Here is a 26,681-nt window from a genome sequence, read left to right as displayed (position 1 = left end):
TTATAAAGTATGATTACCTAGTTCTGTTAAGACATGAACAAGGACAGAAGAATAGCAAAGACCCAACTCTGACTTCTCCAATGATTGTAATATAAGATACTGCCTAATAAAGTTTTATGGATAGTTGCACATTTTTATAATAAAGCATATTCTTCAAACTGTTTTGAGTTTAGCCAAAAATCTCATTAATGATGTTATCTAAAGCACGGTTACTCTGCCACCCTGTCTGCATACCAGAAGGGATTTGTCAAGATCATCCCTCAATATCCATCACATCAGACTTACTAAATAACTGCATCTTCACTGCCTTCTAGTTTAAAACTTTGACATAAGACACTGTACTCAGATCTGTATTGTGTAAACAGGTAGTCTTTCAGTCTCACCACTAATCTTTGATGTAAAGGCTCTTTCAATTTTTTCTTCTTCCGACTACACATTTCTTTTCCTCTAAATGCTTGATTTTTGCACCTGCTTTTACTGTCGAGGTATCCTTCCACGAGTATTTGCAGCTTCCTCCTCAGGGTATTTTAATCCTGAAAAATTATTCTGGAGTGAGAGGAAAAGACCTTTAAGAGTAACCTGGATATCCATATCCCCAGTGAAACTTTCCGCGTCCCCTCCCGCGTAGGCAGCCTTGGAGGTTGGCTGCAGAGGGTAGGAGGACACTAACCCCCCCGCAGGCTCTTCCCCCAGGCGCCCTGCTTTAAACTTGTGCCATAGAGGATGTGACGACGTTTGCGTGCCTTTTTTTTTTTTTTTTTTTTTGTCAGAATGAATAAAAACCCACCCAAACGCCACCGCCCTGTGCCCCCGGCGCCTGCGGGGTCGGGTGGGGTACGCGGCAGCCTCAGAGCCCCGCTGCCGCCAGGCCACACCCCCTGGCTCGCCCTGCCGGCGCGGGCCAATCGAAGCGCGCCCGCCCCAGGGCACAGCCCCGCGCACCGAAGGGAGCCGAACGCCTTCGTCCGCTTCCGCCAGCGGAGCCCCGATGACTTCCGACTGCGCCTGAAGTCAGCGCCGAGCCTCTTCGGCAACTTCCGGAAACCCGGAAGGGAGGTGCCGAGCGCGTTCGGGTGTCTCCGGCAGGACAGGGCTGGTGGAGGGAGGGCGCCCGAGCTCCTGCCCCCGCCGGCCATGCGGCTGCTCTCGCGAGCTCTCCGCGCGGCGCAAGGCTGCCGGGCGGCCGCGCTGCCCCCTCGGAGCCCCCGGGCAGCGCCGGTCGGGGGCAGCGCGGCGGGGACGTGCCCGCCGCAACCGCGCCGCGGGCTGAGCGCCCGGCCCGGCTTAGACGAGCTGTTCGCCGCCCCCTCCTTACGTCGCCTGCTGGCGGCGCGGGGCCGGGGCGGGGCGGGGCCGGAGCTGGCGGCGCGGATCCAGCAGCTGCGCGACAAGGAGCAGGAGCTGCGCGACACGCGGGAGCTGGCGCGGCAAGGTGCGGGCGGCCCGGGCCGCGCGGGGCGGGCAGAGAGGAGGCTTTGCCTGTGCCGAGGCGATTGGGGGAGCGCCCCCAGGGGGCGGGCGGGGGCGGCCCATGTGGCGCCGCCCACCTGTGAGCGTGCCGGCGGCGCGTGCGGGCGGCGCGGGGCGGTGGCGCGCCCCGGTGGCGGGAGAGCGACGAAAGGCGGGGAAGGGCTAAAGGCCCGTCGGCGGGGGAACGCGCGGGGCGGTCCCGGGTGCCCTCGGTTGCCGAAGGGAAGCCAAACCTTCCGAGCAGGGGCTGCCGGCGGGCAAGCGAGCGTCAGGCGGGGCGGGTGGAAAAGACTCATCCACGGCCGTGGGAGCCGCTGGTACCTGAAGGAGGAGTGGCGCGATAGCATCTATTTCATGTAAAATAAAGATAATTAATCAGGGATAGAGAACTTCTAATTTCTTTTTTTTCGAGGCTTTTTTCCTTACTGTCAGGACAGACCCGTCGCCTGCCTACCCGCGTCTGTTTCACAGAATCACAGAATTGTCTAGATTGGAAAAGATCTTGAAGATCATCCAGTCCAACCATCAACCCAACATTAACAGTTCCCAGCTATTTCAGCAGGCCTTGGCATCTGCTTGTGCTGCCTCCACACTGCGATTTAATTTTGGATTGTGTTAGTAGCTGCACACTTCTAGTGATGCCAATAGCGAATATTTTTTTACCCTGAATCAGTCTTCCTTTTGATAGCAGCTAGAAATCAAAATGCACAAAAGGAGTGCATTAAGATCAGTAAACATTCACTAGATCGTGAAATGTTCTCTAGATCTTAATACTTACTACTTTGCTAAATACTGATTACTCAAAAGTGTTAACTGTAGACAGTTATTCCCACTAATGGAGATGGCAAACACTGTCTAAAAGCAAATGATTTTCACCTCCTATTTTTTTTTCTCCTTTCAGATTTTTTTTTCCCTTTTTTTTTTTTCTCTTTTCAGAATGTGCTGAAGAGCCAGTGTCATCAAACCAGCCATAGAATTTCAGCAAAGTGATCACAAGGGCTTGTCAGTAACTTGGAGCACTTCTGTAGCTCATGCTTAAAAATACTTGTATATATAATTTTAAACTGATTTTAGACCTATATTACATTTGCATCTTAAAGTATGCAACTGCTATTGATTGTTATATTAGATTAATTCTTAATTGAATAACAGTAGCATTATTAATAGCTGGTTTGACTCTAATAGATTTGTAATTCCTTAATTTTTACCCTTCCTTCTGTTGGCCTTAATGACTAGCCCTTGATCAGACAGTAGTTATTGTAAAGGAAGTTAGTTGGAGATGATCAAGTTTACACGTTTAAAGAGTTACAGTTAGGCAGGCAGTCAACCATGCATGCTTTTAGCCAGCTGTAGGTAAAACATGCTTGTTGTTTAAACAAATTTTAAACAGATTTACTCATGATTATTTTTTTAATGTCATTCTTACAGAAGTGATTGGGAGGGGATTAATTCACCATTATTAAACCTAAATTGTAAAGTCAAAAAGTTTCATTTAAAATTCTGCTAGTGACTATATGCAGTTACAGTGCTGAAAAGGTGTGACTTTATTCTGAGTGTACTTTCCATTTCAGCTGAAAGCATTTAAAAGCTTGCTCTACAGATTAAAAAGTAGCCTAGCATCTTTCTTTTTCTTCTCTTGCTGCTGACTGTGCAGTTATGCGTCCCTGTGCCTGCCCCAATTCCCCCTTTTTCACTGTGTGTACCGCTTTCTTCTCTTTGGGGTAATATTTTTTTTATTCTGGGTGAATGAGCTGAATCAGTGCGGACCAGAGACTGCTTAAGATGCTGATTTTTTTTTAAATTCTTTTGTGTGTGTCTGTGTGTGAAGTTTGATATTGACCAGAAAAAAAAAGGAATATTTTAACATACCGAAACTGTAGTACAGAAAAACAAGTCTTAATTGTAAAGCATTAGTGTTGATCAGTCAAGTAACACTTTAAAATTACAAGTACCTCTTATTATGCAAGAGTTCTGCCATACCTTTGTTTTTAGTGATGTGTTAGAAGTTTTGCAGCTGTTCTGGAATAAATTGACATAAAATACTTGAAATTACTCTTACTATCTTCAAATTTCTGCATACACTGATAGGGGTAATAGTCCTTTCAATGAAGCGTCAATTGTGGGGCTGCTGTGCTCTTTTAAATCCTTGATGTTCCTGTCACACTGAAATACAGAAAGTAATTTCTTAGAATCACAGAATGGATGAGGTGGGAAGGGAACACTGGATTCTGTCCAGTCCAACCCTCTGCTCAGGCAGGGTCACCTACAGCCAGTTGCTCAGGGTTGTGTCCAATCGGGGTTTGAATATCTCCAAGGACAGCAACTCCACAACCTCTCTGAGCAACCTGTGCCACTGTTTGACCACCAGCACAGCAACTGTTGGTTGTTTGGTTGGGTTGTGGGGTTTTTTTTAATGTTTAAATGGAACTTCTTGTATTTCAGAATTTCCTATGTTTCATACCTGAACAATGTCAGAAAACACTCTTACTATGTACTGTGTATCTTTGTTACTGATCATATTATTAATCTCATTTTCTGACAGATTTAGTGTGTTGGGGGGGGTTGTGTGGTGGTGTGGTGGTTTGGTTTTTTTTTTGTAGAGTTAAGTTCTTCATGTGGTTATTTTTCAGAATGATTTCTGAGAGTAGACACTGATATAAGTCTGAGGATTAACCATACTCAAATATTCCAGATGAGAGCGAAGATTTCCAGAAGCTTACAGAAAAGGAAATTGCCTCCTGTGAAGAAGAGATAGCTGAACTGAAACATCAGGTTAGATCCCCTTTAAAAGCCTCATACTTCCCTGCTGTTCCTAAATTAAGAAAGTGGAATTGTCTTCTCATCAAAATAAGATGTATACGATAAACTCTTCTCCTCCCCTCCCTGCCAATTATACTCCTCAACTAGTGTCTTTTATCTAAGGAAAACGAAAAATGCAGATGGTATAGAGACAGCCTGTAAATAAGTGCCTTCTTGTATCTGAAATTGTTTGAATCAATATATCTTTATAAGAAGGTGCTATAGTTTGTCTTGTCTGGGTGTACCTTTATGGATGTCACAACTTTTTATCTATGAGAAATACTAAACTTGTATAGTATTGCACACACTAATGGTTTTGAAAAAAATAGTTTAATACTATGTAACTACTTTAGACTGCTATGTTATATAGGTTCTACATAGTGTCTGTGTTATTTAACATAAAAATAATGATCTTTATATTGTTACATTGTCTTAATGTTACTGTGAAGTAGAAGGTGGTACTGTCACATTCTTTATTCCTTTGATAACAATGCAACAGTCACTCTGTAAATACTTTTGGAAATACTTAGGATTTTGCCAAAAGATGAAGTCTGTGGAAAGAAACATCACCTGATGCTAGTAAAGGAAGATGATTGAAAAGGTTGAAAAGCATTTGCAAATCATCCAGAGTTTTGGTCCAGCCTGCAAAATTGTGATATATTTTGAGGGTTCTAGTCTGTATTTCTTCTACAGATCAATAGAAGGCTGGATCTCCCTTTTTAAATAAATCATAGAATCATGGAATAGTTTGGGTTGGAAGAGATGTTAAAGATCATCTGGTATCCAACTCCCCTGCCATGGGCAGGGACACCTTCCACTAGACCAGGTTGCTCAAAGCCCCGTCCAACCTGGTCTTGAACACTTCCAGGGAGGGGGCATCCACAACTTCTCTGGGCAACCTGTTCCAGTGTCTCACCACCCTCACAGTAAAGAATTTCTTCCCTTTGTCTAATCTAAATCTACCCTCTTTCAGTTTAAAAACATTACCCCTCATCCTATCGATACACTCCCTGACAAAGTCCCTCCCTATCTTTCCTGGAAGGCTGCTATAAGGTCTCCCCAGAGCCTTCTCTTCTCTGGTCTGATCAACCCCAAGTCAGCCTGTCCTCACAGGGGAGGTGCTTCAGCCCCTGATCATCTTTGTGGTCTCCTCTGGACCCACTCGAGCAAGTCCATGTCCTTCTTATGTTGGGAGCCCCAGAGCTGGACACAGTACTCCTGGTAGGGTCTCAGGAGAGCAGACTGGAGGGGCGGAATCACCTCCCTCAACCTGCTGGCCACACTCTCTTGACGCAGCCCAGCATACGGTTGGCTTTCTGGGCTGCGAGCACACACTGCTGGCTCATACTCAGTTTTCCATAGACTACTACTCCCAAGTCATCTACAGGGCTGCTCTCAAATAAATGAATAATACAGGTGTGTTGTTGTTGAAGGACTGTCCTGAACATCCACACCTTCTTAGCTCTGCAGCTGAGACCGGGTTAGAAGGGAGTCAGATGGGAAGGAAGGTGCTCAGTTTTCTTGCAGGAACCGACGTGTATCCTGTGGTGTCCAAATGTCGCAGTGCTCCTGATGGGTGAAAACTTCTGTGAAGTTTCATAGGTCTTGAGAGAGGCCTATGTCGCTCCTGCGACTGGGAACAGACACGGGGAGCTTTCCTGCAATGCAGCACTCCCCCACACCTCTTCCTGACTGCTGCTGCTTCACTGCAAGAGGCATGAGAAGGCTGTCCTCTGGGCAACTGTCGAGTTAGTGCAGGAGAAGACAGCCTAGATCGATTACAGTCTTGTCTGGTGTTTTATACTATCTCAGTTGTGCATAGCAGTGTCAGGGGAAAGTCTTAGCTGGGTGTCTTTGTATTCGCAGATAGTGTTGCTTTTGATTCCTTCAGAAGAAACAGATGAGAGTGATCTTGTCATGGAAGTAACCGCTGGAGTTGGAGGGCAGGAAGCCATGCTGTTCACCTCGGAGATACTTGATATGTATCAACGATATGCTGCCTATAAAAAGTGGAAATTTGAAATACTAGAATACTTTCCCAGTGAAATAGGTCAGTAATGAAAATATTTAATCTTTGCAACTTTTTAATTTAAGTTGAAACACTCATTCATATGACACTTGAATTTCAGGACTATAGGAAACTAATTTGCACTAACTTAATTTTAGAAGCAGAAGATTGTTTGAATGTCTGAGTAGAATTTTCCTCGGCTTCTGTATTTAAGAAAGTAATTCTGAAGTGGAATTTCAATTAAAATACTAAAGTGCTAAAAAATAAAACTTGCCTTTCAGTAGATTCAAAAAGTAGAAATGGACTAAGTGCTTGGCGGAAGAAAATTCAGAAAGTGATGCAGATACCTTGTTTTAGCTTTATTTTTTTTACAAATACAGATTACATATACTTTTTATTTGGATGTGCTGTTCTACTTAGTTACTTAATGGTTCTAGTGTTTATAGATCAGTTTGGTGGCAGATTGAAAGTCTGTTTATTATTATGTATCCCTTGGCAGAGAGGGATCAATATAATTAAAACTATTCTTGGGGCTTAATCTAAAGCATCTTGAATTTATCCGAAATAATGTGATCTGAAGATTTATATAAGGAATGGGATGTTTGGAATATAGCTCATCTGTAACAGCTAAAGGATGAGCGAAGTGGGGGAATTGTTGAAATTTTGAGAGAAAAGATAAGAGATCTATTTAAGAAAGTCTTCAACTAAAATTTCATAGGTAATCAGTTTGACAGCTTGATGCCAGTAAAAGGAGATGTTTCTCCTTTCTCCCTTCTTCCTCACTGCCTCTCTGCCTGTCTGAGCAGTCCCACCTTTTTTTTTTTTTTTTTTTGTCTGTTTTGATGTCCTTTCACTTAAACTGGCAAAGAGTTTGTTTTTTACAACTGGGATAGTATTTTGCCTAGTTAATGTGTTAAGTCAGATCTCATGAGCCTTAGAACTAGTGTAAGATAAGCAGCAACATGGAGCTGAATGCAGGAAGGTGGAAAAACTGGATCTTCTGGTGATGAGCTGTGAAGTTAGTTCACTGCATCTCATGGAACTGTGTCTTTGCGAAGATGGGGATTGGTAGGTTTACACAACAAACTGAGGCAGTGGCACATGTTAGTTAATTTTAGCTTAATCCAGTTAGTGTACAAAGTTGTTTCACAAAGATGAGGCTGCTGTCTCTGTTGCTGATGACTTCTTTGCATTGGCACTTGTAATTATGCATCTTCACAGAGTCTCATCACCAAGTCAATCCAACTGAAAAATAGTACACACACCCACACCCCCTGATTAGTTTTCAGGTAATCCAGCACAAGAGAAGAGGAGAAATGCTTATGGGGGTGGTGGAAGCAGAAGCGTGTGGCTGCTGGTGGTGGCAGAAAACCAGGACCTCCTTCCAGCAGCAAGAGGTTCAGTCATCTTAAGCCAACTGTGAAACTGCAATCTGAAACATGCCCAACAAGTCGCAGGGGTTTTGGGTTTTGATTGACATATTGCTAGCCACGTTTCTCAGCAGGCTAGATTTGCTGAGTCTGTTTGTGTTAACAGATCTGCAGGCTTACTGTTACCTGTGCTGTTGTGAGTAAAGCTAACACATTTTCCTTGCTTACATATTGCTGTGGAGATGATGTATGTATCATAGTGGGTATGGATCAGTAGATGGGCACTTGTGCTCTTAGCTCAGACTGGTTGTGACACTTTACCTGTATTCATACTTTCATCAGCATTTTTTTCTTTTTTTAAATGAAACTACAGAATTGAGAAAAGCTAGGATGTTAGGACATGTGATCTGTCAGGAAAAACTCTATATCTCTTTTCAGTCAACTCTTAATATAATTGCAGAGGGACTTTTTAACAAGCTTTGAGAAATGTGAAGCATCTTCTAACACTACTTCTGTTTACTTACACCACATTTTGGACTCTGATATTATCAAGTATCTTGAGCCGTTTCTGTTTCAACCATGCAGAAATTCACAAAAAATAAATATCCACAACTCTCCTAATTGAGTTTCTCATGTCAGTGAGCTACTTTCTCTTTCTAATGAGGGTCTTTCTGTGCCCTTCTTGCGTAAGTACATTTTTTGATTCACTGTTGTATATTGAGAGATTAAAAGAAGGTTCAAAAATTGGACTCCATGGAAGAAACACAGTCACAAACTCGGAACTTGAAAATCTAGGTGCAGGCTTGATTTGTTGTCTGTATTCACATTTCAAAAAAGGGATGTCTTCATCTTTCAGATATGCGGATACAGTTGTAATTTATTATGGATTTCACTTATAGTTCTGGGTTCTTAAAATCTGTAGTAGAATTTGATTTTAAAAAGTGTTATATGTGTAAAATATCTGAAGAACTTTCTTTAGAGTTCTTGGCAGGTGACTTACTTCAAGTTGATGAACATGAACTCAGGTTTTCACAGTATCTTCTAGAGTGATTGCTGTCGATTCAATTAATATACATTTTTTAATTTAATGACACTTGAATTCAGTATTGGCTGTTACCTAGATTTTTTACTATTAATAAATTTTTTTTATGGTCAAGAGGTCATTTGTCAAGTAAACTGTTTGCACAGTGCAAGTGAAGTTAAGGACAAGAAGCAGCTTCATGTTACAGCACAGCTTGTTGCTGAAAGAGGAAAGTCACATTTATCCCCATTCATGACCAGTCAAACACTTTGCCAAGAGCTGAGTCAGTTCAGCCTTCAAAGCCAACAGAAATCTATTAACTTTTTTTTTTTTTGAAGTAAATGGAATAAACATGGTGAGGGTTAGATGGGTGTAAACAGAGTGGGGGAAGGGTCTGGGTGGTCTTTATATACTAGGGGGAGTGGAGAGTTGCTCTTTCCATTGAGGCAAGACTTAGGTGGGGTAAACCCCAGCACTCACGTACAACTTCACCTTCAGAGCACAGATTCACAGTCAGCTGGGCTGTCCCACCTTCCAGACAGCTGCCAGTCATATGTTCCCTCTCACTCTCACCTCTAGCAATTTTGAAGCCACAGGGCTAGGTGGATTAATCCACTGATTTGGCTTAAAAACTCTCTGTTGTTAGATAGTTTTAAGTCAGGCCTGACTCAACTTGCAGTCCTGTGATTGGAAGAGAAAGGGAGTTGTGCTTGACTACCCTTTTGGTGAAAGCTCAGTCCTTGGACAAGGAGCCTGCACCCTCTGAGGCGTTCTCTTTAATGCCTAAATGGGAAATTAAAGTACTACATTAACCTAGTATATATCTAACCGTATTTTCTCTTTGAAACTGCTGGGTTTTTAATGGATATAGATTTATTGTAAACTCTTTTGTCTTGCTGAGGGCTTGCCTATGCTGAGGACAATGAATGTTGAGCAAAGTAGGATGTAAATTTAGAGAAAAATAAAGGCAGCCCTAGCCTTTGTCAGCCTCTTGCAGTGTATTTTCTGATCTTAACTTGCGTGACCACATATTATCAAAACTGAGGAGCTAGAAATAAATCGGGAGGTAGGGGCATTATAGATGGCAGCACCACCAAAAGGCTGCCAAAGTTTAAACCCTAAGGTTCAAAGTGTCTGTGCTGTGCTGGGTAAGAATGGAGTTAAGGATGCTTGCTGGAGACACTGGGATGTTGTGTCCCATCCATGCCCTATTTTTATGGACTTCATGAGCAGAAGCAAGGTCCTACATTAAAACGTCAAATTCCCTCATTTCAGAGAGCTCCAAAATTTGATGGAAATCTAAATGTGAGCATGTGTGAACAAGGTAAATCTTAAACAAAGCTGCAATTAAGAATTGGTTTCAGTCCACTCTTAACTGACTTTAGTGACCTACTGAGGGATGCCACTGTGCAAAAATAGCACGTTCAAGATTTAGCGCACACGTTAAAGTACAAACCCACGTGTCCTTGTTTATCCAGTGCATCTCACCCTGCGGTGGCAGGCAGAGACACAGATAGGGGATTTTGTCTCAATCTGGGTGTAAGATGCCACATCAAAAACAAGTGTAAACTCACTTCTTCTGTGCATATCAGTTTTCACGATGGACAGGGACATTTTAATTGAAAGGGGCAAGCATTAACTATATGCATTAACTATAATGTTATGATATAAACCTCATAATGATATATTATTGTAATAAAATATAATTATTATAATATTGTGATATAATATCATGATATAATTCATTATATTAATAATATTATTATTAAATATAATAATATTAGCATTAACTATATATAGTTAGTAAGAACTAACTATATTTGACAGGCCTATGACATTTCTGCCAGGGGGGTTCTTGAAATTTCATTGGATTTGGCTGCATTTCATATTAAACATGTGTTGGTGATAGTTGATTTGAAGCAGTATGACCTAAATACCTGTCTTCTGAACCAGCCTCTTGGTCATCTCCTGCGAACCACTACAGTGCCACAGGCACACCATTATCACTACAGACTTAACATGTCACAGATGTGGCTGCAGCTGAAATAGACAGACTGTACCCATGGTGTGTATATATTAATGCCAGGAGAAGTGAGGGAGAAAAGACGGAACATTAGCTTTTGCAATGAACTGCTTATCATGTGATTAATACTTGTCAATAGTGCCATAGCCTTGTGGACATTCATATTATTTTTACTCCTGACGTAGCCTAGCTTCTTACTCATGTGCAGAGATGTTGCTTATGATTTTTTTTTAGTATCTATTTTTATACCCCTATGTAAAGGAATAAGTTTTATTACTCAACTACATTAATTATTATAGATTATATAAGATTCTTTCAGAGTAAAGGAGAAATCTTTTGTTCATTTGAATAGGGTTTGCATAGCAATAGAAAGATTTCACACTACCTGTTAGAATGAAACTTACTGATCTAAACTGAAGATTTTGATTTTTATTTGTTAAATTACATGCTTTACAGTCAGATTTATTCTAAACATGATAGATCTGTCTTACAGAATTGATAGTAGGTAATGGCTATAAATTAAATCAGTGAAGCACTACGTATGTTGCACAGTATGTTTGAATTAAAGTGGTGCAGATTTGTACAAGTAGGATAAAAATTTTAAAAGTCAGAAGGACAAAAATGAGATGAAGAAAAAAGAAGATGCAGATTAGGCTATTTTCCACAAATGTGACTGTAAAAGGAAATATGTTTTAGTAAAGTTATGAGAGAATTTTAAATTTCTGTACAATAAAAATATTTGCAAACATTCTCTGTGAAGGTAAAAAACCTGGCCTACGTTGCGGCTGATGATTTTTTCCTGCTCTGACATTGTCAGATTCTACGTTGTCTTCATTTAAAAAAGCTGCTATCTTGTCCCTATGGTTGATTTCCTTAGTCTAGAAATAGCCTAAATTGGTATTTCTGAGAAGTATGTGCTGCTGCTTTTCCTCAGCTGTGGTTTCATGTTGCAAGGCTTCAACAGCAATACTCTTTCAAGGCCACCTATCTCCCCTTTAATCATTCCATTGACACACCATCCAGTGTGCTGAGAATGGGATCTGGGAACTGAGCTGGATTGAAAACCAGAAACAGTGAACAATTACATTAATTTATAGTGCCATCACTTCTCTTCCTTCAAGGTTATACTGGCATGACTGAAGGGTTTGCACAGTAGCAAACGAGGAGGAGCCATAGACTAGTATTGCAACAAATTCTTTCTGTCATGAAACCATGATTTTATTGGGCTTTACCTCCAAGTTCCAAGCTGTTCAATGCTAGTTTCTTAGCACATTGCTGTCAAGCGTTTTGCTGGATGTATTGGTAAGAAGGGCAAGAGTTGGAGTTGTGCTTGCTCCATTAAGATGAAATGGAGGAACAAAGACAAGACATGGGTAGGATGCATAGAGGAGAATTGATAGGAAGAAGAGTGTGAATAATACTCATTCTTTAGTTAAAGAATTGGTTTTTTTCTCATTGAATGATAAGGTTCTGAACTAATGGTAAAAAAATTGTTGTAGTTCCTGAAGGTAGCTTTCAAAATTTGATCTTTATGTAAACTTAGTGCTGGTGTTAGAGTTCTACTATGGTTTATGATTTTATGTGTACATGTATGTACGTGGTTCGTAGATGATCTTTTTATGTAAATAAAAAACATAAATTGGACTCTATAAAAAAGAGTTTGACAGTCCTTTAGTTGAGATAGTGTGTGAGTATGTACGTCTGGCTTTGTTTTTAAGAGTTCTCTTGCATTTTTGGTATAATTCTGCCTAAGTATTTAAATGATAAATTCATAAATTTAAGAAACAAATGACAAGTCTAAATACACTGTTTGAAATGTAACAGCATAATAACAAAAGTTTTTCTTACAGCTTTACAGCTGTTTTTCTTCTGTGTTTAAGGTGGCCTAAGACATGCAGTTGCCAGTATAGCAGGTGTTGAGGCTTACAAATACATGAAATTTGAAGGAGGAGTGCATCGTGTTCAGCGGGTGCCAAAGACAGAAAAACAAGGACGCATTCACACTAGCACAATGACTGTTGCCATATTACCCCAACCCACCGAGGTAATATTTATCTTTTAGTATAACAGACGTTACCATGAGCAATGTTTTACATGCAGTATTGCTGATATCAAAGTATTTTCTGTCTCTTGTTATTCTCTCTTAATGATTTTTTTTTTTGAAATCTTAGTTTTAAACTAAGTCATATTTGTTTGTTTTTGTCTAGGGGACTGAAATAAGGAATTTCTGGATTTTCTCATAATCTTAATCTCAAGAAAGTCACTGGCAGTTTACTTCACTATAACTTGAAAATTCACTGTGACTGTCTTGCATGTTTTGTGGAAAACTACAGTTGTTACAAAGTAACAAAAGACTGAATTACTTTACAGAGCTCATAGAGATTTCTTTTAGCACTTCCTTTTCCCCATTTTTGTAGTGTCGTCACTTTCCCCTTCTAAAGTGTATGGGTGATAATTAATTCTTGATGTATTTTCTTGGTTAAAAACAACTGGTTAAGAATTAAAGCTTTGTTTTGATCTTTATTTCACATTGACCTCGCAAGTTGTCAAAGATGTTACTCCTTCCTAATTCTCTCCCAAAGTTGTCTCGCTCCTTCCTCCCAGAGACCATCACCCCATTCCAGAGCCAGCAAAGGGAATATGTTCCATTTCGTCTAAAAACCATGTTCAAATATTGGTTAACTCTGCTGGAAGAGGCTGCAGAGCTTTCAGAAGAGGGGGAAGATTAGTGCTAAGGGATGGTTATGCCTTAAACTACTATTAATCTGATTTCCTGGCTTCCATCATGTTGCATTCCAATCCAGCTACAAGGATTTGTTAATATGTTTATAAGTGGATGCAAGCTACCACTCATAAACCTGAAAAAGTTTGATCTTGCCTGAATGTGCCTTATAAAATAAACTAACTATGTATATTTGACATTTGTCTAGAAAGAAACCACAGAAATGTGTTCTTTTTTTGTTTGGTTGGTTTTTTTTTCTGTCTCCCATGACAGATGAGGCTGCAAATTAATCCAAAAGATCTACGGATAGAAACAAAGCGAGCTAGTGGAGCTGGAGGCCAACATGTCAATACCACAGACAGTGCTGTACGGATAGTTCATATTCCAACAGGTGCTTCATTTTTTCCTTAGTACAAGATCTACATTGCAAAACTGCTGTCAGAATTTCTTTTGAAGCAATGGTTTTATTTTCAAACCTGGACGACAGTAGAGCAGAGTTTTCATACAGTTTTCATGAGTGTTTATAGTACTCTAAATGCACCATCTTGTGCCCACTGCAGTTTGTAATAGTGAAGAGTACTGGCTTCAGTAGGTAAGCTATCCATTTTGCCATTAAGCCTGACAGTCTAAAAGCATCCAGATCAATTACTATGAAAAAGTTATATTTAAGCTTTCAAATAATGGAAAAGAAACTGAAAAACATAGTACATTAAAATTTGATGATTTGCCTTTTCTTGACTAGTCTCCGAAAGAGAGTTTGCTCTATTTCCATATTAAAATGTTGCTTTTAATTGCAGAGTCTGCTGAGGGTGCCAGCTTCCATTTGTCAGCTGGCTCCTTTCCCATAGGTTACACACATGATTAGGAGGCCCATCCCCAAGGCTCAGGTGAGGAAATGTAGGAGGGATAAGAAAGATACGCCCTCAAGTACTACCTGATTTTAGCTATCGTATCTTTTATTTATGGCCATTCCTAAGCTTTTTACTTCCCTTTGAGCAATCCACAACAGCTGCCTTGACTTTCATTGCTTTTTAACTTTTCCTCTTCGCTACCACAAACATTAGTCAGGTTTTACAGCCTCAGGGTAATCCTGAGTGCTCTTTATCTTCACATATCCAGATTTTTGCCACCCATTACTTCATATTTATTGAAGACATTAATCCATTCTGCACTTGTTGCATCACCTCAGTAAAGCAGAAGGTAAACAGTGGAGAGGATAGAATTCTGTTCAAGATAAGGTATTCCAGATTCAAAAAGTTTTGGATTGCTTCCAGGTTTGGAAAAAAAACCCACAAAATAAAACCAGCAAATAATATTAGTTTTTGCTGAAGGTAGTTATTAGTGCTTGTTACAGAAATCTGAAAAACGTATTGCAAATTTTGTGTGGTTATGCACTAGAGATGGTTCATAGAGGGTTTTATATCTCACCTTATCTCCTGACTTTTTCCTGTTCCACCTTTCCCTTCTTCATTCCTCTTGATCTCTCTTGCTTTACAATTGTCCTGTTACTACTTCTGTTTCCCTCATCCTAACTCTTTTTATAAACCTTCATTGCAATCCAAAAAGTTGTTTGCAAACAAGTCTTTCATACAGTAATACTATGTAATCTTAGAAAAGCATACCGTAATCTTACCAGAATTGCTTAAAATAAATCCACATAACAACTTCGCTTGTGCTTTCTTCTTCCTGTATTTCTTATTCCTTTCTTAGGTTGTTCGCTTCTCATCTTGACTTGAATTGTATGTTCTGGGGGGAGAAGCCACACCTTTTTTTCAAGAAAATAGTGCCCGTTTTTGATATTCTGATCATATTCTGTACACTCACTATCTCATGTATTTTACTGCTCCTTAAATCCTAAATTTCCTGGAACTGTGACCAAAAATTACAAGTATGAAAGGTATCTTCTGTAAGTCAGATCACATCACTTATCTTTTATTTCATTATCAACCTGTTGTCCAACATATTGAATTAAATTTCTTGTCTTACGATGTAAAGCACCTGTACAGCTCAGTCTGCACTTCCCTCCCAGAATGTAGCATTAGACATTAACAAGCCTGGACTTTTACATTCCCAGTCCAAAATATGTACTGAAGAAAGAAACAGCTTGTTGTAACATAATAAAAATCTTCTAGAAATTGCAAAACCCTTTTAGTATGTGTTACTGTTAAGTGTTAAATGTCATTATATTTTTGGCAGGGATTGTGTCTGAATGTCAGCAAGAAAGATCTCAAATTAGAAACAAAGAGAAGGCCATGCAAATGCTCTGTGCTAAACTGTACAATGCCAAACTGGAAGAAGAAACCAAAAAGAGAACCAGTGTTCGAAAGATTCAAGTAAGTTTCACTTAGTAAAGATACAATTCTGTACAAGCGTATGTTCTTGGGGTAACTCCTGTGTTGAACTGCAAATAGTAAATGCAAATATGGAGGAACAGGAGCCTAGGAAGGACTTACACGAGGCAAAAAAATTACATTCTACTTCAACAGTAAAGGTTGTATCTTAGCCAGACTTAAAATTTCAGTCTTATGTAAATTCTAGGGATTTAGTGAAACAAACTGGATTACAGCATGAAGAACCGGAATAGTATTAGAAAAAGATGCAGTAAAATTGTTCTTTTACATATTTGAGAAATATTACTGTGACTGTTGAACTGGTCTGAGTACTGTGTAACTATAACAAATTTTGGATAATTGTGGGAGGAAAAGAAAGCTTTTGCTTTAGATGCTTAATATTTCATCCTTTTTATAAAAAGACGATGATGATAAACTGGTTCTTCTTCTCTGATAGATTGGGACTAAAGGAAGATCGGAGAAGATCAGAACATACAACTTTCCACAGGACCGGATTACTGATCACAGGATAAGCAGATCAGTGCATCATATTGAGTGTTTCATGCTAGGGGAAGAAATGCTAGATGAAATGATACAGGCCCTGAGAGAATATGCTGATTATGAATCTTTAATGGAAATTATTTCAGAAAATGAAAAAAAGAATCTATCCTGAATGTTGCTTTTTTGTCAGCCCATTACAACAGATGTAGACATTTGTCTGCAAAGGAGCTTCTTGGAGCACCACCCAGAAAATGCAACTGCTTTTCAGATCATGAAAGACACCACAACTTGCTTCCTCATGACTGATAAACAGTTTTCTTACTTGCTGAGTAAAAGACTTTATTACTTTCATATGAGACATTTATTGCTGGAGCAGTCCACTTAAAAAGTAAATTTGACTGGGCCAGAAGTAACTGCAGTTACTTTCTCCACTATGAAGATACTGATACACCACTCTCAAAAGGTACGCATTAAAAAATGAGCTATTTCTAGTTCCATTTTTCATTTAAACAATAGTTTAAACATCAATACAGTGTCAAATAGCTTACTTGAGAGAAGAAAAAATATCGTATTTTGTTGGAGTGATTGGAAGAAAGTGACAAATGAAAGACCCCACTACTAATCTGCATATTTGTTAATCACTTCTGCGTGGCAGGGGAGAGGGAGTCAAATTGAATCTCCTTCATATTTTCACAGCCTTCTGGCCCGTATCAGTAAACACAAAAAAATGTTTAGGAATATCACTTGTTCCAAAAAAAAACTCTGAAAGCCAAGTGACAACTTATATGAATTGTTTTTGAAAAGGATGCTTCTGTTTCTGAGTGAAAAGAATCATTACAATATTGTTTGGCTGATATTTCAGTCTCCATTTGGCTTCAGCTCGGTTTCTCCTTTATGTTTTTAATTGATCCTCCAGTTTATTGATTTTTCTAAATGTTACATGGTATGAACGGCATCTTACTGGTTTTGTCTGTTTATTTAACAGCATCTTAAAACGTTTGATCTGTGAAAGCAAAGTAGAGCTTTTGCCTTTCTAATCTGCTGATACATGTGCTCGTTTATATCTGTGTATAAAGAAGACTTTTAACTTTTTAGACTACATTTTACAATCCCAAATACATACAGCAGTACAAAACCTGCAGGTTCCATGCCACACTATCCCATCATGCATTGTACCTATGCATGTGTGTATACATACACAGAATGTATTTGAAATATAAATACCAGTAAAGAAATTGGAACCCAGGGAAAAATGTTACCACGAATATAGGGGTGTTTACTTTCAGACTCCTAATGAAAATTAATGTAAGAAAGTAGAATAAGAACAAAGTGAGTTTGCTACAGATAGCTTATAGAAATGCATTATTTAAACATCCTGTATAAAAATCAACTGATTATTACCAGTTATCTTTTTTTACATTTGAGACTGCAGTTTGAACCAGTGCATGTCAAAAAACACATAGAATCATTTAGTATCTTCATCAGCTTTGTTTTCTAGGAAATACTGTATGGTAACTATGATTAAGTTCCAAATCTGTTAATTAAAGATGCATACAGTAACTTCAGATGTAGGAGTGCCTGTATGCATACATACTTCCCGTTGGCAAGCATGAGACATAGGTCTAGATTTACTAGCAGATTTACAACTCCCGCACGTAAGAACGTAAAAATAAACATTGTTGCATTTTGAGTGTAAAATAAGTAGATATTGATTGGAGCAGAAACGAGGACTTCAGGTCTTTATTCCTAGCAAATCAGTACTGTAAATGGAAGACTACAGTGCACTTGTGACAGTCTTCTTGACTTCACTTAAAGCTGGGCTATCTTATACCAAGTGATGGATGGAGTTTGCGATTCCTTCTAATTTCAGCTTCATATTCGTCCAAACAAGTAAGGGCCATCGGCAGGTCTAAGCACTGAACTACCACGTGAAACCTATCTGAGTGTTCAGGTCTGTCACCCTAGACCTTCCCTGATGTCCCAGCTGGTGGCCTGGTGGGGCCAGATCCTGCCTGGCTCCTGAACAGACACTAGATGTGGTGTTGCCTTGCAAGTGGCCAGCCTCTGATCAGTGTGAGAAAAGCCAGGTATCCCGTGGCTCTGGCAGGAGGCTGACAGGTATCCCAAAACTGGCATCAGACGGTGGTGTACAAGGTGGGCTTCACTATCTTGAGTGGTACCTCCTTGGCCTGTCATGGCAAGCTTTGCTGCATAGAGACTTGAAGTCCCTTTCTTGCTCCCAGTAGCGCTCCTCCTCACCCGCCAACTACTAATAGCGTTGATCATACTTTAAAATAAATGCAATTCTTACACGGGGAGGAACCCAGATGTAAGATCCACTGCCAGACTTAACAAATGCTTCCCCGGTAGCGGAGCTTTGCACGCTTCGCGCGTTGCGCGCCGCGTGGGCCGGGATGGAGGGGAGATGCCAGACGCAGCCCGTTATAAAAGCAAACGCAGATGTAGTTGTGCGCCAGGCAGCCCTTGGGCGCGCGTCACCCCCGCGGCGCAGAAGTCGGTCGTTCGCCGAGCAGAGCGCCCTGGGCCGGGCCGGGCCGGGCCGGAGGAAGGGGCGGGCGGGCGCCGGGCGGGAGACGCCACCGGCCCCACCCCGCGCGAAGCGCGCGCGCGCCACTCGCCTTCCTCTTGGCCGGCCGAGGAGGGAAAATGTGAGGCCGGGCCGGCTCCGCCCACCGTGCTCCGGATTGGCCCCCGCCTCCTGCCGGCCTCCCATTGGCCGCGCCGCTCTCGCCGGCGGCGCCCGATTGGCCGGCGCGGTTTTGGATACCAAATTCAAAGTTTTTAAAAGTACCCGGCGAGAGCGGCCGCGCATTCCCTGCCCGCGGTCGCAGCGGCGCATCCCTGCAGGTGAGCGCGGGCGGACGGGTGGCCGGGGGGCTCCGTCCTAGGCCTAGCTTGGGGCAAAGGGGCTCCATCCTAGGCCCGGCTCGGGATAGTGGGGCTTGGTGGCAGGGCTGGCTCAGGGCAGTGGGGCTCCCTGGTGAGGGCTCCGTGGCCGGAACGGTGGGGGCTGCGGGCGGACGTGGTGGCGGGACTGGGGGTGCTGGCGGTGCTGCGAGGGGCGGTAGGCGGACCGGGGACGGGGATCCTCGGCGGCTGCCCAGCCCCGCCGCCCTCCCCTGCCTCTCCCCGCAGCTATCCCGCCGGCGGGACGGTGTGGGGACAGGAGAGGGGACGGGACGGTGCGGCGCGGCGGCGCGTGGGCGGCCGCGGAGCGCCCCGGTCCCACCACCGAGCTGCGTGTGGGGCGCTCGCTAATGGGGCCGGGGCCGAGCAGGGGTGGGGAGCGCGGCTCCCGCCGGCGGGCAGCGGCGGGCGGGGAGGTGCCGCGCCGTGCTGTCTCCCGCCCGCTGGGCCACGCCGCCGGAGGGGGGCATCCCCCGGCTCGCCCCTGCCCGCCCCGCCGCCACCGTTTAGGGGGGAATTCCCCAACGCGGGGGACAGTGGAGAGCCCCGAAGGCGCGGGGTGCGTTTCCCGGGGCGGCGGGGCAGGGCAGGGCTGGGAGCCGGTCTACCTGCCGCCCTCCTGGGCCATCTTGAGCGCTGGGCGGGAGCAGCCTGACAGCGCCGCGGGGGCCCGCGGCTGAGCCACTCCGCCGGGGGTCGGGGCTGGCTCCGGCGCCCTGGAAGAGGGGGTGGGAGAGATGTTGCCCAGTTCTGCAGGGTTTCAGCCCAAAAGCTCCTCTGCTCGCTCGCGGCGCGCAAGCGAGGGGGGAAGGGGAGGAGGAGGCTTAGCGAGGGCTTGCATCTTTCCCCCAACTCACACTGTACAAAGCCGCGAGCGTATTTGCGCCTTTTTTCCACCAAACGTAGGTACGAAGAAGGGACTTTTTCTCTGAAACGCTCATGAAACACATTTTTCTAGTATTTTTTTCCAAAACTGCTGGAAGTGCTTAAATCCCTTGGAATACCTTTTTAAATAGGGGAGCTTATTTTTCCTACGGATTGCAAAGCATGTTGCAAATTATTTTCCCCTTGGATTTAACACGACCGAGATGGCTTCCTTCAGCCCTCGCCCATCCCCCCGCAATTGTTAATATAGATAGCACCACACTTCGGGGGGGAGGGGAAAGAAACAGGGCAAGAAAATCTCAATTTCCCTGTAATATCTGTCGACCTCCCACCCTCTTAAAATCATGCTTGTAAGTAACCTTTATTTCACTTTGACCATTGTTTAAGGGTCGCTGCTTTCGATTGTAATTTACACATGCATGTAAGCACTCAGGCTCTTCCTGGGCCACCCGGCCTCCTCCCCTTTTAAAAATGCCAGATACCTGGCTGCATCAGCAGCATTGCCTCTGGCCTTGGATGCAAACTTCAGGCTGCTCTGGCCTGGCTATACGCCTGCACGGGCCTGCTGTCAGTCATGGACCCTCTGCCACGGGTGTTCCTTGCAGGGACCACAAGTGTCCTGAGTATTGCTGCATTCAGGGTAGGAAGTGGAGGCATTGGTATGTCTAAAAGTAATCTTTACTGATGGAATGGTGACAAAGTAAATCACCCAGTCAGTTTTCTTGCCCCAGTTATATGCAGCGTAAAGCTCTAATTCTGAGACCTTACCTAGATTTAATGTGTGGCTGTTGAAATCCTTAGTTCCACTACTTGTCTATGTTTTAGACACTAGGGGGTGAGTTAGATAAAAGCTTAAAATTCATAATGCAGAAGGAAGGCATGATCAGTTCTTTATAAGAAAAATGTTTGTGGTGCAGTTTATGCTGTGTTGTAATACTGTCCTTGTTGTTTCTTGCAGGATATAAACACAGTAATGAAATCAAACCTTAACCACTCTTTCAAAATGAAATGTGATTTTGATTGTAAGCCTCTTCACGCTGGGTTTACACCATTGAAATCTGCTGTGGGGAAAACAAGACTGGAAGAATCCTGCCCCTTGAATTATGAGGAAAGCTTTTGTAAAAGCTGTGCTGAGGAGCATCAGAAAATATTCCTTAGTGACTCACACCATGCAGCCACCAGAAATCTAGATCTTGAAGATGAAGGAAGGCCTATACATAACAAAGAAAACAAACAAGTAACTCAGAGACTTGATGAAGGGATCTGTGAAATGGAGGCACTGGAAAGCAGTAAATTTAATGAGGACAGTGGTTATTCCTCTATGTTAAGTAATCAATACTCTGATGCAATAGAACATGAGGATAGTATACCTTTGGCTGGGAATCTCTGTGGCACACCAAAGCATTGTCTTATGAAGAACCAAAGCGAAGCACAGTTTTCAAAGAAGACTTTGTTGCCAGTAATCCATTATGAAGAAATGATTTGCTCAACTTTGAAAAAAAGTGGTAAAAGAAATCTCAAGTCTTGGGCTGCAGTAGACAGAATTCTTTTTAGGGGAAATGTTGAACTTTGTAACCTAATTGGAAAGAAAATGGGATTAGACAGAATAGACATTCTTGCCGAACTCTTCCAAAAGAACCTGAAGCATGTATTAGGAAACATTTTAAGGCATCTCAGTGAGATGGATTTAATAAAGTAAGTATATTGATCTTGTCGTATTTCATCGGGAAAGTAAACAAACTAATGAGATGTGGCTTAGAATGTTTTAGATATGGGGCTTGTGAAATTTACTCAATGGTTAGTATTACATATCAGTATATTGAAAGACTGTCAATGTAAGCCATGAACTGTATGGAGAATGTGTTTTTTCCCTAGAAGGCAAATTAAAGACTACAACTGTGAACATATCGCAGCTTCTGTGTGAAAGAAAAAGATTACATAGTTATTCCCATTATGAAATAAAAAGTTTTTGCTTTTCCTAGGAGGTAACTGATATGTTTGTATTGTCGTTGCAGTTTTGCCAAAGTCAGCAAAACATGGCAGAAGATCCTACAAGAAGATAAATGGATTTTCCAAATGTATAGTAAAGCTGTGAAAAACCTTTCTGTAAGTTTCCGCACTTTAGCAAGATATTTCAGGCCTAAACTAGCAGTGTCTTTCTGCTATTTCAGGACTCCTCCCAGCCTTAAGAGGTTGCAGAAGAATTTCTTAGATTGAAAACATTGTCACTGGAGTGTCTGAGTTTGTCCTGTTAGGATGCCCTGTCTCAAGTGTTGCTAGTCACTGTCTTTGGAGGCCAAGGAAGTTTGACTGCGAAGGTTACCCAAGGAGAGATGCAGATGTTCTTAAGAGCTTCCACATGTCCTGTATTACAGAGGAAGGCAGGAAGGGGAGAGGGTCAGTTTCAGGACTGCCTGCTGGGCAAGCACTCCAGGCTCTCAGCAGAGGCTTGCTTACCTCAGTGTCCCCACAGATCCGGAAGGGAGAGGGACCGAGAGAAACCACTCAGCTAACCTTGTGACTCCAGTTCTCTGCTTATACTTTCTAGCAACAGTCTTTGAACTGCAACATGTTGGCTACAGAAAACTGAAAACCTTGTTGCACTGTAAGCTATTCCTAATGCCTATTTGTCCTATGAAATAAAAAATTCAAGATCTAACCACACTAGCGCATTGCACTTTACCAAGGCAGACTCTTTTAAAACACTAGGAGAGTTTTTCTTCCCCAAAAGATGGAGAAAAAATGAAACAAGGCCTAGGATCAGCCACAGAGTAAGGCAATCAACTAGATTGAATTTTATGTAGTATTTTATGGTGCTAGCCTGTCAGGGTGAAACAATTGGACACCACTGAACATTCATCCCATAAAGTTTGATTTCTTCCCTGCCATTGATTGCTTTTTTTAACCTGAACTGCAAACTTAGAAAATTGGTGGGAGGAGTTTACTTGTCAGAAAGAAAACTTCAAGCATCCCTGTTCACCCTAAACAATTAAGAGATAGTGGTTTGCGATTTAAAACATTGCAGTGACTAGCTTACATGCTCTGCCTAAATAATTATGATGTGTTAATATGAAAGTAAGTTGCATTCCATAATAGAAGATGGTTGGTTTTGATGGTCTGAACTAGGGGTCTGTTCTTTGCGTTTATAACAGTAGTGACTGGGAAAGCTAAGGTAAAATCAGTAGCATACTGCTTGGTATGATGCTTTATTATTGGAAACCTTCTAGCCAGGAGGAAGGATCAAAAATAAATTGTTAAATAAAAAGTCAGTATCAGATAAGTCTTCTCAAATTTTATTCTTATTTTTCTTTTCATTAGAATGTCTCTAAGGCATCAGAGCCTGCTGCAACAAGGGAGTATGTTCTTTACCGAGCGGCTTTAGCTTCCATTCAGAAAGCCACCCCACCAAACAACTTGAATAAAAAAGGCACCAGATCCAAGATATCTAAGAATCACAGCAGGCTTATGGAGTTTTCTGAGGTAACTGGTGATTTCCATTCATCTTTAATTTCTCACATGTTGTCTGGCACATGATCAGCTTGTAAAGCATATTTCTGAAAGTAGTATCTCCAATGTGAAGTGCTTATAACTCTTACTAGTAAGGCTGCCAGATTTTGCTTATTGAGGCTATTTTAAGACAATGTTAGAAACTAAGTGGAGAATATTCACACGCTGAGATGTTCTACATCTTCCCCCCCATCCCCTGGGTGTATAGGTACCCTCAAAATGGCTTAGTGATTTTTTTTTTTGTGCTCGAATTTTGGCTCTGATCAGACATGAAAAAGTTTAGTCATTTCCTCTTAGTTTCCATGGTCTTATAATGAATCACATGTTTTCCAGATAAGCAATTCCACAAAAACTGTCAATTTTGCTTCAACACTGATGGGCAATTTAAAAAAAAGAAAAAAGCCCAAAGACTAAGTACTTCTTATTTTTTAAAAATTAAACTAATATTTCTACAGTTCATTCTACACTTTTTCCCCCCAACTGATTATCTGACATTAAAATGGCTTTTTTTAACTACGTATTTGTAGTATGTCACATATTTGGAGTTGGCAACCACTGCCAACAGCCTAAGTTTCCTTTCACCTTGTTATTTTTGTAAGCTTCTTTTTTTCCCCACATATAGGTGCAGGTCTACATTACAAGTGTCTTGTAAGACTTAAAAACATTTATCGAAAGTCACTGTTAATAAGCAACAGATTTTCCTAACTAGAAAAAGTTTTACTCGGGCTCAAAAGTCTTCTGCAAATTGGTGCAATAAGAGGAGAAGATATAATCACACTGGAAACTATGATCAAGCTGCTCTAATAATGCTATATAGCACTTTGTAGCATTAAGAATCTGACAGTTTAGCTGTACACTGAAGTAGCAGTCCTTTTTTCCTTGATAAACATATGTATCTATACACACATTTAGATTATAAAAACATTTTGATTTTAACAACTAAGGAACATAAGGCGTTATACATGTCTACAGTTTTCTAATGCTGAATGATTTTGAATGGTGGATCTGGTTTTGTGTCAAAAATGAATTCACTGGAGAGAAGTAGGAATTGCTTCCATTTTGTGTCTCAAGCAGAGTGCCCCACAGCTGAGATTTCTGGACACATTGCTCGCTTTTCAAAGATGTTAATGATTTAAATGGACTTCAGATTTATTTTCTTTTTTTAAAGTTAACTGAATTGCTATCCTTGGATGAGGTTTGAAGGATTCTGGAGGGATGTTTTTCTTACTGCTTTACATTTAGTCTGTCCTTTAAATTAAAATTTAAAGATTTTAAAATTGGCTTTGTCTATTCCAGTCCAAAGTACCTGCAGTTATAGACTGATCATTCCTGTTCAATCTCCATGAGAATTTGATACAGGCAGAATTAGGCTAAATTTGTAATTTATCTCTCTGGAGTAGGAGAAGTTATAATATGTTTTGTGGCACTTCAGTAACATCAGGGAATGTTTGGGGTGTGTATTTACCCTCCACTCATAATTTTCTTTATATGCTTTTTCTAACAGGCTGCCAAGACCTTGAAAAACACTGAAAGCCTTAAAGTCTGCCATCGCTGTGGCTCACCTGCAAAGTATGACTCCTACCTACAAAGAGCGATGTGCAGTCGTGAAAGTTGTGGCTTTGACTTTTGCACAAAGTGCCTGTGCAGCTACCACAGCTCCAGTGTCTGTATGAGTGGGAAACCAGTGAAACACAGCTCTAAGCCAGGGCCACTTCCTGGGACTAAGAAAAGCAAACAGAATCTACGGCGATTGTGATCTATCCATCCCAATACAGATTGTCAGATGTCCTATAAAAGTTTTTTTAGGATACGAAGTTATCCACAAAAAAAAATCAAAAAACAAAATGCTTTCTGCTCTTCTATATTAAAAAAGGTTAATTTTGTTATTCTGCTGTACAACTTGGTGACATTGCAATTCCTAGGAATCACCACAAATACCCATTTTAAAAAAGTCTTACTAGTCTATAAATTTAAAAGAAAATTCTGGATATGGATTCTTAATAACATTTTAAATATTGTCCTGATAATTGGTCTATTGTGTTCCAGTCTTCCAAACACCCCACAATAATATTGAACAAAACAAAAAAGTTTTGGCAAGTAGCCTTCCATGTGTAACCCTAGCAATTCTTGAATGCCAGAAGGGGGAAGTGTAAACTGTTTTATTTAAATGTTTACTCTTGTTCAGAAGTCTTTTAAAAGCATTTATAGTGAGAATGTCAAGTGAGTGAAGTCCCTTTTAACATAAAATTATGAGGGAGTCTAGATTTTATAATTATTTTTTTTCCCCAAGGCTTTGCCTTTATTTTAAAATGTGAAAGTTGTCTGATGGTTTACCTTATGTGAATCTTAAATTGTCAATCTTCCTTCATTTCTTCATTCAGAAACTGCAGGTTTCCTTGAACAGAGGTGACACACTTTCCAACTTGAAAAAAAAAAAAAAAGTACTGTATCTTGGCTATACTGCTAAAAAATATTTTGTTAGCCATTTTTTTCAAATCATAAAATACATTTTTAATATTTGTATATATTTGTAAATACTGTTTTAAATATTATTCATGTTTGTCTTGTAAATGTGAAAATAAATTGCTGTTCTCAACAACTTGGTTGGCAAATCTGGACTTCCTATTTATCATCTTAAAAGATTACATTTCATACTCATTTCTCAAGTTTTCTAGTATATGCTTCTTAAAAATGTTGATTTAACAAAGATCAAATCTAGTTTTGTGTAAAAAATCCATTCTCATGTTGCATTCCTGTAGCTTACCTAAAGGCCCTTAGCAGTAATTGCTCATAGTTTCTGAACCAACAACCGATTCAATGGAAAATTTTCTAGTGGCTGAATTTATGCTGTTGCAGAATTAGCTCTCTGTCAGTAAAGTCTTTGTGATGCCACAGCAAAGAAAGGCAAGCTTTCAAGAAAAAGAGTAATTTTCTGGAAATGACTGGTTTGGGTGTGTGTTTTTCCCATTAGTATTAAGTAGATAACAGACTGGGAAGGCAGTATTGTATGTCCTGCTCCTTGAACTGGGACAGCTTTTCCTGCACCTGTTAATTTTCCATTTGTGACAGCAGTGGTAGAAACAGTTGAGAGGGACCTCTAGCATTCTGGTTTTCTGT

The 26,681-nt window shown here is 41.2% G+C and overlaps 2 protein-coding genes across 3 annotated transcripts; both read left to right on the top strand.

Annotated features, from left to right (window-relative positions):
- Positions 1–800: 800 nt before the first annotated feature.
- On the top strand, positions 801–17,199 carry MTRF1L (mitochondrial translation release factor 1 like). Of its 2 annotated transcripts, none has more exons than XM_074818793.1 (7): positions 801–1,432; positions 4,163–4,242; positions 6,136–6,319; positions 12,572–12,735; positions 13,687–13,804; positions 15,610–15,746; positions 16,201–17,199. In XM_074818793.1, exons 1-7 carry the CDS (start codon positions 1,135–1,137, stop codon positions 16,414–16,416), a joined length of 1,197 nt encoding a protein of 398 aa, XP_074674894.1. In that variant the 5' UTR covers positions 801–1,134; the 3' UTR covers positions 16,417–17,199. The 2 variants fall into 2 exon arrangements, with proteins under 2 accessions (XP_074674894.1, XP_074674895.1); XM_074818794.1 differs by having other exon boundaries at positions 1,294–1,432; positions 4,101–4,242.
- FBXO5 (F-box protein 5) lies at positions 16,584–26,163 on the top strand. The gene is made up of 5 exons (XM_074818791.1): positions 16,584–16,707; positions 21,016–21,752; positions 22,073–22,163; positions 23,376–23,537; positions 25,069–26,163. Exons 1-5 carry the CDS (start codon positions 16,678–16,680, stop codon positions 25,318–25,320), a joined length of 1,272 nt encoding a protein of 423 aa, XP_074674892.1. The 5' UTR covers positions 16,584–16,677; the 3' UTR covers positions 25,321–26,163.
- The last annotated feature ends 518 nt before the right edge of the window (positions 26,164–26,681 follow it).

The sequence above is a fragment of the Strix aluco genome, chromosome 3, assembly GCF_031877795.1.
Source record: "Strix aluco isolate bStrAlu1 chromosome 3, bStrAlu1.hap1, whole genome shotgun sequence".
NCBI classification, from domain to species: domain Eukaryota; kingdom Metazoa; phylum Chordata; class Aves; order Strigiformes; family Strigidae; genus Strix; species Strix aluco.
Note: the sequence above shows the minus strand (reverse complement) of the source record. Positions and strands in the feature narration are given on the sequence as shown.